The sequence below is a fragment of the Euprymna scolopes genome, chromosome 45 (assembly GCF_053919585.1).
Source record: "Euprymna scolopes isolate OS-2025 chromosome 45, ASM5391958v1, whole genome shotgun sequence".
Classification (NCBI taxonomy): Eukaryota; Metazoa; Mollusca; class Cephalopoda; order Sepiida; family Sepiolidae; genus Euprymna; species Euprymna scolopes.
In genome coordinates this window covers 28,634,791-28,652,114 of record NC_136526.1, presented here as the reverse complement: position 1 = coordinate 28,652,114, position 17,324 = coordinate 28,634,791, and the positions used below count along the sequence as shown (strand labels likewise).

The 17,324-nt window shown below is 26.8% G+C and overlaps 1 protein-coding gene across 1 annotated transcript in view; it reads right to left on the bottom strand.

The window, feature by feature from the left end:
• Positions 1–7,171: 7,171 nt before the first annotated feature.
• The window catches only part of LOC145269319 (uncharacterized), a 30,513-nt gene continuing 20,360 nt past the window's right edge, over positions 7,172–17,324 (bottom strand). Inside the window, exon 2 of the mRNA XM_080125017.1 lies at positions 7,172–9,819. Within this exon, the coding sequence (XP_079981143.1) occupies positions 8,155–9,483 (1,329 nt within the window). The 5' untranslated portion in view covers positions 9,484–9,819 and the 3' untranslated portion in view covers positions 7,172–8,154. The remainder of the gene's footprint in view (positions 9,820–17,324) is intronic.

Below are 17,324 nucleotides of genomic sequence, written 5' to 3'. Positions count from 1 at the left end.
TATATATACATATATATACACATTTGTATATATATACATATATATACACATTTGTATATATATACACATATATATACACATTTGTATATATACATACACATTTGTATATATATACATATTTGTATATATATATACATTTGTATATATATATACACATTTGTATATATATATATACACACATTTGTATATATATATATATACACACATTTGTATATATATATAAATATACACATTTGTATATATATATATATATACACATTTGTATATATATATATATATATATACACATTTGTATATATATATATACACATTTGTATATATATATACACATTTGTATATATATATACACAGTTGTATATATATATATATACACATTTGTATATATATACATACACATTTGTATATATATACATACACATTTGTATATATATATATACACATTTGTATATATATACATACACATTTGTATATATATATACATACACATTTGTATATATATACATACACATTTGTATATATATATATACATACACATTTGTATATATATATATATACACATTTGTATATATATATATATACATACACATTTGTATATATATATATACATACACATTTGTATATATATATATACATACACATTTGTATATATATATATACACATTTGTATATATATACATACACATTTGTATATATATACATACACATTTGTATATATATACATACACATTTGTATATATATATACACATTTGTATATATATACATTCACATTTGTATATATATACATTCACATTTGTATATATATACATACACATTTGTATATATATATATATATATACATTTGTGTATATATATACACATTTGTATATATATACACATGTGTATATATATATCTATATACACACATGTGTATATATATATACACACACAAATTTATATATATATATACACACACATATATATATATATATATATATATATATATATATATATATATGAAATAAAATTGAGGTGGAAGGACCTGGATACTGAACGTATGTATGTATATATATATATGTATATATATATACACTTTGTGTGTATATATATACACACATTTTTATATATATACACATTTGTATATATATACACATTTGTATATATATATATATATATACATTTGTATATATATATATATATACATTTGTATATATATATATACATTTGTATATATATATATATACATTTGTATATATATATATATACATTTGAATATATATATACATTTGTATATATATACATTTGTATATATATACATTTGTATATATATATGCTTGTATATATATATATGCTTGTATATATATATACACTTGTATATATATATACACTTGTATATATATACACTTGTATATATATACACTTGTATATATATATATATTTGTATATATATATTTTTATTGTATATATATATTTATATATACATATTTGTATATATATATATTTATTAATATATTTGTATATATATTTGTATATACATATATATTTGTATATACATATATATTTGTATTGTAGAAATTTATCTTGTTTCCAGATAAATTCGAAGCTAAAGTAACTAAGCTGAAAAAAGTATGAAACAAAAGAGGGGGGGTAAAGAGTAAAATATAAATGTCTTGCTTTGGAACGAAGAAGAAACTTTATTTACAATAAGTTGCAAATTTTTCCCTTTGCGGGCATTAACTTAAAAACGCCAATGTAACATATGAAAAAAAATAACATGTAAAGAAAAAATAACAACACTGCTGGTTCTTATAAAGAAGTTGTGTGTATCCATTAACGAATACAACAAGAATATACAAAATAGTAGTATCTCCTAATTACACTCGCATATGAAATAATTTTAAGAGCGTACTCACAATTGAAAGCCTGTTAGGCACGTGCCTTTTTCTTTTTTTTGCTTAAAGTTCTTTTAGAATCTTACTTGCATGAAAACCGTAGACACATGTATTACAGGAGCAAGCCCTCGTCGCTTGTCTGGATAGGAAATTCCATAATACCTTGTCACATAAAAGGCATTTTCTTTAAATACCTCTCCTTGTAAAATACGTGCAGAACCTCAGCCACGTAGTTAATTTCCAGAAGTCTGTCTCATCACAGCTGGGTATTACTTTCTTGCCAGGTGTACTTCTTTGAAGGAGGGCTCGTCAAAATTCCATTTTCAGCGCCAGGCAATGAACACGTTCACTCTCCACGACAGCAGAATTTCAAAAGAGACCGAAATACGCGCTGAGCTCGTGACGTCATTACAGAGCTAGCATTTCCCTTTTCTCCAATTAAAAGGAGTTTCGTACAAACCGAAAATATACGAAACTAAAAATCATAATGGGTACAAAACACAAAAAATCATATATAAGAACCAGATAAACAATAATAAATGTAAACAGGGGGGATACACCATTATTGGTAAAAAAAATTCCAACAGTATATACATATATATATATGCATTTGTATATATATGTATACATTTATATATATATACATTTTTGTATATATATACACATTTATATCTATATATATACATTTATATATGCATTTATATATATACATTTATATGTATATTTATATATATGCATTTATATATATATTTATATATATGCATTTATATATATATTTATATATATATGCATTTATATATATATTTATATATATGCATTTATATACATTTATATATATATGCATTTATACATATATATATGCATTTATATACATTTATATATATATGCATTTACATATATATATATGCATTTATATATATATACATTTATATATATATACATTTATATATATATATACATTTATATATATATACATTTATATATATATACATTTATATATATATATATATATACACACATATTTATATATACATTTATATATATACATTTTATTTTTTTACAATACAGAAAGATTAAAAAAGTGGTACCAACTCATATATATAACAAATATATGTTCCCATTGGCTATAAAAGTTACTTTGCAACCTACCTTAATAATTTATTGATGTTTTAAAGTAGTTTTAAACGCTGTTTATTTCATCTTCAATATAAACTTTTTAAGAGTTGTCAGAATTCAAAAAGTAGAAACATGTCTTTGACGTAGGAGCGAGGAACTTCGCTTTCAAATTTGTTTTCACACACATGAACAGAAAATAAAATACTCAACAGAATGGAAAGGTGGTTAAAAACATAACATTAAAAAAATAATAAAAGACTCCTTCTCCATAAGTTTCTTATTTTGAGTGGGGGGAGTAGTGACGGGTCTCTCTCTCCATATATGTATACATATATATTTTTTTAGGCTTACGTGTCTCATAAAAATGATACTTTTGTGGTACTAGAGTGGAACAACACAAGAAGGTGCTTATGCAGAGAAATGCTGTGCTATTTTAAAAAATAGAATTTTTAATTTTTTCAGAATATTTGCATGAATTTTCAAAGAAGGTACCGTAATGAAGAGAATGGTGTGTATTCCATAAAAAGTGAAAAACAAAAGAAAAGGAAGCAAAAATAAAATAAAATAAAAAAGTCTTGTGACTGAAATGGCCGAAACAAAAGTTGAAAATCATGCTAAAACCGAAGATACAGTTGATATTACTAATGTTGATACTGTTACTTCGGAAGTCGCCATTGACAGTGTTGATACATCAAAAAACTGTTAATGATGATGGTGATGGTGATGATGATGCAGCTGAAGTTGAAGAATTGGAAAGACAATCACTAGTCGATGCAAAAACATACACTGCAACCGATTTTACAGACGTTGGTTTATGTCCAGTTCAGATTAATTGTAAAATTCGCACTATGCTTGTTCAGGGATCTGAATATACTTTTTTTCTTTTTTAAAAGAAGGCTTTTGAAAGAAATATCTCTAAAATGAAATTGATCACCTTGTATTATTTCGCAAAGTTTTGACAGTAGTCGGTTTCTTTTGAAGTTTCAAAAAAATCGACCCCATACCTATCTCTCCAAACCTAAAGTTATTAAATAACCCCTTCGTTAATTTAAGGGTAATTAATTCAATTCAGTCAAGGTTTTTTTTAATTTCATTGAAATAAAATCCATTATTTATTTATATTTTTTCTCCAGAAAGATAAAACCCTGAATTTGATTATATTAAAAGCAGAATATAATCTTTTTTCTAGAATTTTAAATTGAAAATTAAAAGTGTTTTGCGCAGTTTTTTGCCAAACGAAAAAGAAATTAATATATATATTTTTAAAAGGTTTTGTAATCAATTAATTTTTATGTCTGAATAATATTTACGATTAATTAAATAATTTCATTTTAAAAAGTATTTATAAATAGAATTTTACTTAAGACTTATAGTTTAGCAATATTGAACCGCATCAACCATGTGTGAATTGAACACAGTCAACCAAAAAAAAAAAATTCAAAAGAAAATGCATATTTGCATTTCATTATGTAAACTTTTATACATTGGTTTCAAAAATTAAATTCTATACGTTTTTTTTGTTAACTAACGGTTGGTACAATTTACCGCCCCATCCCTTTATATTTTTTTCTTTTTGTCTTTTTTAGCGGATTATTTTCAATTAATTATCCAAATAAGTGACTAGCTTTAAAACAAAATTTAATAGTAAATTATTTGTTTACAGATAAACTGAATTTTCTAATACGGCCCAAAGTCCAAAAAAAGTCTTGCATGGAAACTTTTTGAAGTTGATGAAGATGATGAGTTGAAAGCCATTTGCAAAGTCTGTCAAATTAAAATATCGCGAGGAATAAAATCATCTAACATGACCACAACCAACATATTAAAACATTTAACTATGAAGCATCCAAATAAATTGGAGGAGCAAAATAAAAAAGAAAAGGAACAAAATTACCAACTAGTCACTCAGAGCAGTTTTATCAGTGAGGGTCGAAATCGCAGTGTCTTTTTTTTTTTTTGCCTACGTCACCATCTAGGTGTCACCAATTTTTTTAACCCTCCTTAACTTCAAAGAGTAAATACAATATATACAACTAAAAAAATAATTTTTAAAAATGCTGATTCTATTCATGAAAAATTCTTTTAATTAGAAATTAAAACTTAGGTAAAGATAGCTGACTGACAGCAACAGGAGCACTGGTTAACTACTGAACCACGTGGAAAGGTGTGGGGGGAGGAAAAAAAAAGGAAATTAAATGATGATAATAAATTATTATAACCGTCTTTGAAAGGCACTAAACTCCTAAAATTTACTTCTTTAAAATTTCAGGTGGCATTCCCCGGCGATTTTAAAGCATTCTGTCTCTCCAAAAAAAAAAAAAAAAAAAAAAAAAGATTTAATTTTTAAGTTTGGGAAAGATATATTTATTATAACCGAATTCCTGTATGAAGACTGGATCTACTTTATTGGACGTTAATTTGTGAGATAAGTAATTTTTCAATGTTTAATATGTTTTTAAAGTTTCAATTATCAATTAAATTTTTTTAATTGCGTTTATTTTTCAATTTATTTAAAAAAAACAGGGTTTTAAATGTATTTTTCAAGGTAACAAGCTTTGAAAGAAGTCTAATAAAAAAAAAATCACTTAATTTTTAATTTCGACAACCCTGAGAATTTAATTATTAAAAAAATATTGAAATGTGACATTTTTTTATTTAACATTTCTATTAGTTCAATTAATTTTCTTTCAATAATTCATTTCACTCAACAAACTTCACCATTTTTTTTTAATGTTTTTCTGTAATTTTGGTAATTATTTTTGCTCAATTTTATCTAGTATTTCATTTGTTTTTTATAGTGATATCATTTTATATGTGTTCCTTTGATATACCCTATTTCAAAATTAGTTTGGCTAAACTTATTCTTCACGTTAGAAACAGCGTGTAAAAGCAATGAAAAAGTAAGAAAAAATAATAGGGGTTAACTACTCCTTGTGAATTATGGAGGTCTGAAGAACTGCCGTCACACATACAACTACAAAAAATCGTTTTTGAAATTTCTTTAATTGTAACGTTTCGCTATACCTACCTTTTGGTATAAAACACAAAAACTTTCGATTAATGGTATTTCTCATATATGGTCGTTAACTTTGGAAAGGTTATTTTGTATCTACGACGCCATGTCACATGGTATATTGTTTTTTTTCATTACGCACGTTCATTTATAAATTATTAAATTAAATATTTATCTTTTTTTATATTTAATTAGTATATATTTTCTTTCTCTTCCGCTATATTTTTTTTTATTTAATTTATTAAATCTGTTAATTATGAGGACCAAAATAATGAATCGTGTGTATTTATTCTCTAATTTTCTTGTTTTTGTTCTGTTATATAAATTCTATTTTATTTGTTTTGCTCTGAAGGATGAATTCTATTTTCTTTGAGTTTTTTTCTGTATTCCAATTAAGTAAAATAACTTTTCTCTAAAATAAATCTTGCTAATTTTTCCGTTTAGTTTACTATATAATAATTTTATTTAAACCAAAACATGACGGTGTAGACATAAAATATCTCTTCCAAAGTAAAGGAACATATTTGGGAACTACCGATCATAAGTATAAAACTACCTGGTATATTTCAAAACAATAATTCCCTAGGAATCGAAATCGTACTTGGTATCGGAATCGTTAATCAATATTTTCCTGGAATCGGAATCGTATAAAAATTAGGAATCATCCCAACACTAAAATTTAGTAAAGGTTTAACACACAGCATTTGTGCCAAGGTGAGAAAATTTGTATTCTGGGCGATGGTCTGCACGTGTTCATTCTTGATTACTTATATTTTAATAATTCATTATTGTCTATGGTAGTAATTAGTTATTTAAAATAGTTATTACTTAGTAATTAGTTATTTAAAATAGTTATTAATTAGTAATTAGTTATTTAAAATAGTTATTAATTAGTAATTAGTTATTTAAAATAGTTATTACTTAGTAATTAGTTATTTAAAATAGTTATTACTTAGTAATTAGTTATTTAAAATAGTTATTACTTGGTAATTAGTTATTTAAAATAGTTATTAATTAGTAATTAGTTATTTAAAATAGTTATTACTTAGTAATTAGTTATTTAAAATAGTTATTACTTAGTAATTAGTTATTTAAAATAGTTATTACTTGGTAATTAGTTATTTAAAATAGTTATTAATTAGTAATTAGTTATTTAAAATAGTTATTACTTAGTAATTAGTTATTTAAAAGTTATTAATTAGTAATTAGTTATTTAAAATAGTTATTACTTAGTTATTTAAAATATAAACGTAAGAGTGACAGATCTGTTACACTTTTAATCGAGCATTCCATAACATAACTAAAGCGTTTAAATCTTTATTCCAATGTTCATATCATTTTGTTCTTTTACTTCCTCCCTCTTGTTCAATATAACTATATCAGGTTTGACAACATCATTTTGCTGTAAGAATTACAGTCATTGTGGATAGTGTATTGCTCATTTCCAACTGCACTTTCAGGTATGTTGTTCCAAACTGGGTGTTACATGTGTATATGTTAGTATAAAATAAAAGCTCAGCCATAATTGAAATATATATTAGCCTGAAGTAATGTCATCCAGTGTTTTTGAAAATGTCTTTGTCATTGAGCATTTTGCCAGGTACTTTTTGAAATTCTTTTTTATAAGTGCAGTTGCTTCTATAACTAATGAAATTGTAATGTTGTCCAAGAACTAACATGCATTGTATACGGTTTCAGTCACAAACGCGACCAAGACAAGGAAATAACTCCAACTCGTTTGTTCTATGTAGCAAAATTATTAATTTACTTGTTTCTGTTGCAACCATTTAAGTGTAGTTGCTCCAATAATTAATGAAATTGTAATGTTGTTCAAGAACTAACACGTCTTGCGGTTTCAGACACAAACGAGACCAATACCAGAAAATAATTCCAACTGGCAGGTTCTGTGCTGCAAAAACATTAATTTACTTATTTTCACAGCTATGATGTCCCTTATATGATCTTCTCACACCTTGCCTGTGATTGCAAACGTTTTTATCAACATTTTCACATTCTTTCGCTTTCTTTTTTCTTTCATTATTTTGCATGTTCCTATGATTACAAAAATGATCTTTTCATGTTGTATATAAGATATATAAGTAAAACTGTTTTCATGTTGTTTATAAGATATAAGTAAAACTGTTACAAAATTGAGATCAACAAGAATTACGTTCGTCCACAGAATGTTTTTGAAAATGTCTTTTTAAATGAACATTTTGTGTGAATGCTGACTGGCATATTTGACAAATAAATGGTTTTTCACCAGAATGTGTCCGCATGTGTTTTCTTAATGAAGAACTTTCAGTAAATGAAGATGAACAAACTTTACAAGAATATGGTTTTTCACCAGTGTGAATTCTTATGTGTTTTGTTAAGCTAGAATTCGTTGAAAAAGCCGATCCACATATTTTGCAAGAATAAGGTTTTTCTCCGCTATGTTTACGCATATGTACTCTTAAAATAGAACTTTTTGCAAAGGAAGATTCACATTTTGTACAACAATAAGGTTTCTCACCTGTATGTGTTCGCATGTGTTCTTTTAAGGAAGAACTCTGTGAAAAAGCTGAGCCACACACTTCACAAGAATATGGTTTTTGTCCAGTGTGTGTTCGCATATGAATTTTCAAACCAGAGCTTCCTGAAAATGATGAGCCACACACTTTACAAGAATATGGTTTCTCTCCAGTATGCGTTCGCATGTGCTCTTTTAAATTTGAACTATTTACAAACGAAAATCCACATACATCACAAGAATAAGGTCTTTCTCCAGTATGAGTTCTCATGTGTGATTTTAAACCAGAATTTCTTGAAAATGAAGAATTACAAACTTGGCAAGAATAAGGTTTTTCCCCAGTATGTGTTCGCATGTGCAGTTTTAAGGAAGAACGACAGGAAAATTCTGAACAGCAGACATCACAAGAATATGGTTTTTCTCCAGTGTGAGTTCGCATATGTAGTTTTAAGCCAGAATTTCTTGCAAATGCTGACCCACACACTTGACAAGAGTAAGGCTTTTCACCAGAATGTATTTGCAAATGTCTTTTTAAATTATGACTCCATGAAAATACTTTTGCGCATAATTTACAGGGAAATTTTTTTTTTAAGCTTGAATGATGCGACAAAGGTTTCTCTCCAGTATGCATTCTTACATGTTTCTTTAAATTCGAACTAGCTGAACAGGAAAATCCACATATTATACAAGAAAATGGTTTTTCTCCAGTATGTGTCCGTGTGTGGCGTTTTAAATCTGCATTCGTTAAAAATGCTGATCCACATATTTGACAAGAATAACGTTTATCTCTAGAGTGTGTTAGTTTGTGTCTTTTTAAAGAATGATTTTCAGAAAATGAAGTTGCACATATGTCACAAGTAAAAGGTTTTTCTCCAGTGTGTGTTCGCAGATGACGTTTTAAGCTGGACTTTTGAGAAAAAACACAACCACATATATTGCACGAATGAGTTGAATTTTTTGTACGAGTTTCCATATTTTGAAACTTTATGTATCTAGAAATACTCAACTAGAAACTTTACAAGAGTATTTTTTACTGGTTGTTTTTGTATTCTTTTATAGTGGAATTGTTTGAAAATTCAGTTTAACATATATAATCAATATAAGATTTGTATATTATTTTTTTACTTTTATAATATGCATTTTTTTTCTGAATTTTCAGTTTATTAATCGTCAGTTAATGTTTCATTTTTGATCGTTTTTATAGTCTCTTAAATGATAACATGCTGATCAAGTTCAGTTTTCACAGGAGTTGATCTTTTGCAGTCAATAAGCAATATACATTCTTCCACCTTTACTGTAACACTGTTAGCTGTAAATAAAAACAAATGTTATTAAATTATTATTTACAAGAACATTATTTTATGTAAACGTTAAGAATCTATTATAAATATATGTTATATATAAATATATATAAATATATGTTACTATAAATATATATAAATATATTATTATAAATATGTTATTAAATTATTATTGACAAGAACATGCCCAGTATAATTTTACATAAACGTTGAGAATCTGTTTTTTAATAATTTTTATAATCAGATAAAAGTTAATGTTTCATTTTTAGATCGTTTTTCCACATGACAGGAATTTCTGCAGAAGAGTCAATTTATGATTTCTACAAATAAACAATATAAGTTTTTCTTCCATTATTAAATACTGTTTGCTGTGAATGGAAACATGTTATTAAATATATCACAAAACATGCAGATATTTTTATATAAATGTGGAGAATCTATTTTTTTTCAATTTATAATCGGATTAGAAAAATACATTCACCTTCATCTTGCATAATGTACAATCAATTCAGAGCAGATATGTATATTCATGCATAATGCCGTCATCAGCATATTGATCGCCTACTAGCAATAGTCTGCAAATATCTAGGTTCAATTCTTTCAAATTATTAATTTAAAATAATTATATTTCTGTAATATAGATAAAAAGTTATTCCAAAGTAGAATCTGAATCTAATTCCATCAATGCTGTATATGTGTTAATGAGGGATTATATCTAATGTTGGGACATGTAAATAAAGCTATACTAATTCATTCAATTTATTCCCCTTACATTATATTATAACTCCTATATTGATATGATCTTGTATCTGCCGTATTCAGAGTAACTAGTGTGAAATTCATATAGGCCACCATTCTTGATAACTGCTAGCTATAAGTATATAACGTTTTTGTCATTCTATGGCTTTGATTTCAAACTACTTAATGTTTCATTTTTGATCGTTTTTATAGTCTCTTAAATGATAACATGCTGATCAGATATAAATATATATATATGTATACAAAGGCATATATACACTCGTGGGTACATATATATACACTCATATATATATATATATATATATATACACTCACAGGTATATATATATATATATATACACTCACAGGTATATATATATACACTCACTCACAGGTATATATATATATATATATACACTCACTCACAGGTATATATATATATATACACTCACTCACAGGTATATATATATATATATACACTCACTCACAGGTATATATATATATATATATATACACTCACTCACAGGTATATATATATATATATATATACACTCACTCACAGGTATGTATATATATATATACACTCACTCACAGGTATATATATATATATATATATACACTCACTCACAGGTATATATATATATATATATATACACTCTCTCACAGGTATATATATATATATATACACTCTCTCACAGGTATATATATATATATATACACTCTCTCACAGGTATATATATATATATACTCACTCACAGGTATATATATATATACACTCACAGGTATATATATATATACACTCACAGGTATATATATATACACTCACAGGTATATATATATATATATATACACTCACAGGTATATATATATATATATACACTCGCAGGTATATATATATATACACTCACAGGTATATATATATATATATATATATATATACACTCACAGGTATATATATATATACACTCACAGGTATATATATATATATATATATATATACACTCACTCACAGGTATATATATATATACACTCACAGGTATATATATATATATATACACTCACTCACAGGTATATATATATATATATACACTCACTCACAGGTATATATATATATACACTCACAGGTATATATATATATATATATATACACTCACTCACAGGTATATATATATATACACTCACAGGTATATATATATATATATATATACACTCACTCACAGGTATATATATATATACACTCACAGGTATATATATATATATATATACACTCACAGGTATATATATATATATATACACTCACTCACAGGTATATATATATACACTCACAGGTATATATATATATATATACACTCACAGGTATATATATATACACTCACAGGTATATATATATATACACACATACAGGTATATATATATACACACACTCACAGGTATATATATATATATACACACACTCACAGGTATATATATATATACACACACTCACAGGTATATATATATATACACACACACTCACAGGTATATATATATATACACACACACTCACAGGTATATATATATACACACACTCACAGGTATATATATATACACACACTCACAGGTATATATATATATACACACACTCACAGGTATATATATATATACACACACTCACAGGTATATATATATATATACACACACACTCACAGGTATATATATATTTACACACTCACAGGTATATATATATTTACACACTCACAGGTATATATATATTTACACACTCACAGGTATATATATATATATATATATATATTTACACACTCACAGGTATATATATATACATTCACTCACAGGTATATATATACACTCACAGGTATATATATACATATATATATATATATATATATATATATATATATATACATACACTCACAGGTATATATATATACACTCACAGGTAATCAGCCAGAAACAAGAAAATAAGAAAACTGGAAAGGATCAGAATCAAAATATATAGCCAGAACTTATATTATTGAATGAAACATGCATTGAACTTGGCATCAATGAGACCTTTTTACAAAGGAGTCACCACTTATCAAGACCCATAGGCCACTCGAGGATAAGAGTAAAAGAAGGAACAGTAGTCAATGAGACATCATAATAATCATTAGTAGCGGAAATTTGGTAAATTGGATTTCTTAAGGGGACGATTCATCAAGAACTTGTTTACATTGGACTTGAAGACTACCAAATTGCAGTCAGCTGGAAAGCAGGCAAACGGAAGAGAGCTCCACAGGCATGCAGTTCTAAGAAGTTTTGTTCATGTAATCTATATTTAGGTTTAGGCACAGATAAAGAAAGTTTGGTGGGGGGGGACCGTAGATTGGGGCTCAGATGAGCACTTGCCATGAAAATAACGATAAAGCAGAGACAGACTTGTAACGTCTCTTCTGTGAAAAAGATGTTGCAGGGAAGAGAAAATGGAATCTCCCACTAGGCTACAAAGTCTATTTTGAATTCTGTCAATGGCAGGATAAGGTCTGGTCTTTCTAGCAGCTCCTGCCCAGATGTGACAACAGTACTCCGTCTTTGGATGTACCTGACTTTTATATAGATAAAGAATTGCATCAGCAGTGAGATATTTAACGGAACGATAGAAGGATCCTACCATTTTTTCAGCACCCTTCGCAACAGATTTGATATATGTGTTCCATCTCAGATCAAGAGTAAAGATCAAGCGCACCAGCATAGCGCCTCCCCAAGTTATTGTACCATGTGCTCAAGATCAGAAGAGAGAGAATCAGAGAGAACTGTGTCATTTGCAGCCTTTGATGTGTTGCCATAGATTGTAGCATCATCAGCATAAATATCTACAAATGATCTTAGGATGCGATTTGGAAGATCATTGATGTAGATCAGGAAGAGAGTAAGGCTCAGGATGGACCCTTGAGTGACTCCGGCATTAATACTGTGAGGCTTCTGTTTTTGCCCATCCACCACTATTTTTATGAACCTATTAGAAAGAAATGATTTAATAATTGAGAACACATTTTCAGCTATACCATAGTTGGAGATTTTGCGAAGTGGATCTTTATGCCATAACCTACCAAAGGCCTTTGATATGTAAAGAACAATTCCCCTAGAAAGGAAGCCTCTGTCGAGAGATTTACCATTTAAATCATACTGCATGTAACTAAGAAGGTTACATTTGCTGAGGTGGTTGACTAATTCTTTATTTAACACAGATTCCAGCAACTTACTCATGATGTACAGACGACTTATTGGTCTGTACTGAGAGGGATATGACCGATTATCTGAACTATTAAATACAAAGCATATTTATGAGGTTTTCTAGGGTGTTGGGAAGCAATTATCTTCAAGACAACGCTTAAACAGATTTGTAAATATGGGAGTTAGTTCTAGTTGAAGCCTTTTCAACAATATACTTGGAATGCTGTCAGGGCTAATTGCTTTACTGGAATCAAAGTTTTTGATTAGCTTGGCGACATCACACACAGATATTTGTATGTTGCATAGCGGGTTTTCTTTTACAGGAGGAAATGCGGATAATTGCCTTGGTCACATGAGGAAGAATTAGTGGCAAAGAGTTAGCTTTGTCTGACGCTGACCAGATTACCTTAGGTCCTTTGATGATGGTTGAGATAGAGTATGCACTTCTTTCAGAAGCCTGTTTGCTATTTGTAAAAACTGGTATTAACCGAGCTGCGGCTCAGCTATTTTGCACTTAAAGATTGAGCATACATTATTATTACTCATTTACAGTGTTTGCTAGCAGTCCTGAAAGCGGTTTAAATCTAAGTACATTTATTATGCTATTATATAAATATATATATATATATGTATACAAAGGCATATATCTTTGGGTATATATATATATAGGTATATATATGGGTATATATAGGCATATATATAGGTATATATATGCGTACATATATGGCTATATATATATAGGTACATATATAAGTCGTATATATAATATATATATATGGTTAGATATATATACAATATATATATGGGTATATATATATGGGTACATAAAGGTATATATATATATATATGTATATATGTATATATATATATAGGTATACATATGGGTATATATACATGGGTATATATAACATATATATAAGGGTATATGTATAATATATAGGTTAAATATATAATATAGATATGGGTATATATACAGTTATATAAAGATATATATATATATATACATAAACAGGCATATGAATATACATATATGGGTATACATATATGCGTATAGATAAATATATATATATATATATATGAGTATATACACACGTATCTGTAAATATATATATGGGTATATACCAATATACATTGTTATATATAAATATATAGAGTATACATCAATATATATGAGTATATGTATACGTATATATAAATATATATATGTGGGTATATACCAATACATATTAGTATATATATGGGTATATATATATGCATATATATAGGTACATATAAATACATATACAGATATATATGGGTGTATATAAATATACATATGGGTATATATAAAGGTATATACAAATATACATATGGGTATATATAAAGGTATATACAAATATATATGGGTATATATAAAGGCATATACAAATATATATATGGGTATATATAAAGGTATATACAAATATATATATGGGTATATATAAAGGTATATACAAATATATATATGGGTATATATAAAGGTATATACAAATATATATATGGGTATATATAAAGGTATATACAAATATATATATGGGTATATATAAAGGTATATACAAATATATATATAAGTATATATAAAGGTATATACAAATATATATATATGGGTATATATAAAGGTATATACAAATATATATATGGGTATATATAAAGGTATATACAAATATATATATATGGGTATATATAAAGGTATATACAAATATATATATATGGGTATATATAAAGGTATATACAAATATATATATATGGGTATATATAAAGGTATATACAAATATATATATAGGTATATATAAAGGTAGATACAAATATATATATGGGTATATATAAAGGTATATACAAATATATATATGGGTATATATAAAGGTATATACAAATATATATATGGGTATATATAGGTATATATAAATATATATATATGGGATATATGAGGTATATATAAATATATATATATGGGATATATGAGGTATATATATAGGTATATATACATAAAAATATAGGTAAATATATATATAGGCAGATAAAATATATATGAGTATATATATATAAATACATACATATATATGGGTATATATGCATATATAAATATATATACAAATATATACATATATAGGTAAACGTACACATATATAAATCTATATGTAACTATATACATATATAGGTATACATGTATGGGTATATATTTATACATATACTGGTATACATAGGTATATATACATGTATAGGTATATATATACAGACACAAATAGGTATATGTATATATATACACACATATTAGTGTATATATATACACTAATAGGTACATATATATACTCACAGGTACATATATATACACTCATATATATATGCACTCATATATATATATGCACCCATATATATATGCACCCATATATATGCACCCATATATATATACACACTCATATATATACACACTCATATATATAGACTCATATATATATATATATACACTCATATATATATACACTCATATTGTTATATATATATATATATATATATATTTTGTAAAAAATATTTATTACCATTATCAAGGCCCATAGGCCACTCGAGGATTAGAGTTGAAAAGTGCACAGTAGTCAAATTCGGGAAAGAGGATGGAACCGCTTTAACGGGAGGATGAGTAACTCAGAGACTCCAACCTATTTTGTTATATATATATGTATATATTTTGTAAAAAATATATATTACCACTTATCAAGGCCCATAGGCCACTGGAGGATGAGAGTTGAAAAGTGCACAGTAGTCAAATTCGGGAAAGAGTATGGAACTGCTTTAAAAGGAGGATGAGTTATTCAGCGACTCCAACCTATTTTGTTATATATATATATATATTTTGTAGAAAAAATATATTATCACTTATCAAGGCCAATAGGCCACTCGAGGATGAGAGTGGAAAAGTGCACAGTAGTCAAATTCGGGAAAGAGGATGGAACCACTTTAACGGGAGGATGAGTTATTCAGCGACTCCAACCTATTTTGTTATATATATATATATATATATATATTGTAAAAAATATATATTACCACTTATCAAGGCCCATAGGCCACTCGAGGATAAGAGTTGAAAAGTGCACAGTAGTTAAAATCCGGGAAAGAGGATGGAACCGCTTTAACGGGAGGATGAGTTATTCAGCGACTCCAACCTTTTTTTTATATATATATATATATATATATATTTTGTACAAGATATATATTACCACTTATCCAGGCCCATAGGCCACTCGAGGATAAGAGTTGAAAAGTGCACAGTAGTCAAATTCGGGAAAGAGGATTGAACCGCTTTAACGGGAGGATGAGTTATTCAGTGACTCCAACCTATTTTGTTATATATATATATATATATATATATATTATGTAAAAAATATATATTACCACTTATCAAGGCCCAGAGGCCACTCGAGGATAAGAGTTGAAAAGTGCACAGTAGTCAAATATGGGAAATTTGTTATATACCTATCGTTTTGTTACTTAGGCATTTCCACTTATCAATGCCCAGAAGCCACTCGAGGATAAGAGTTGAAAAATGCACAGT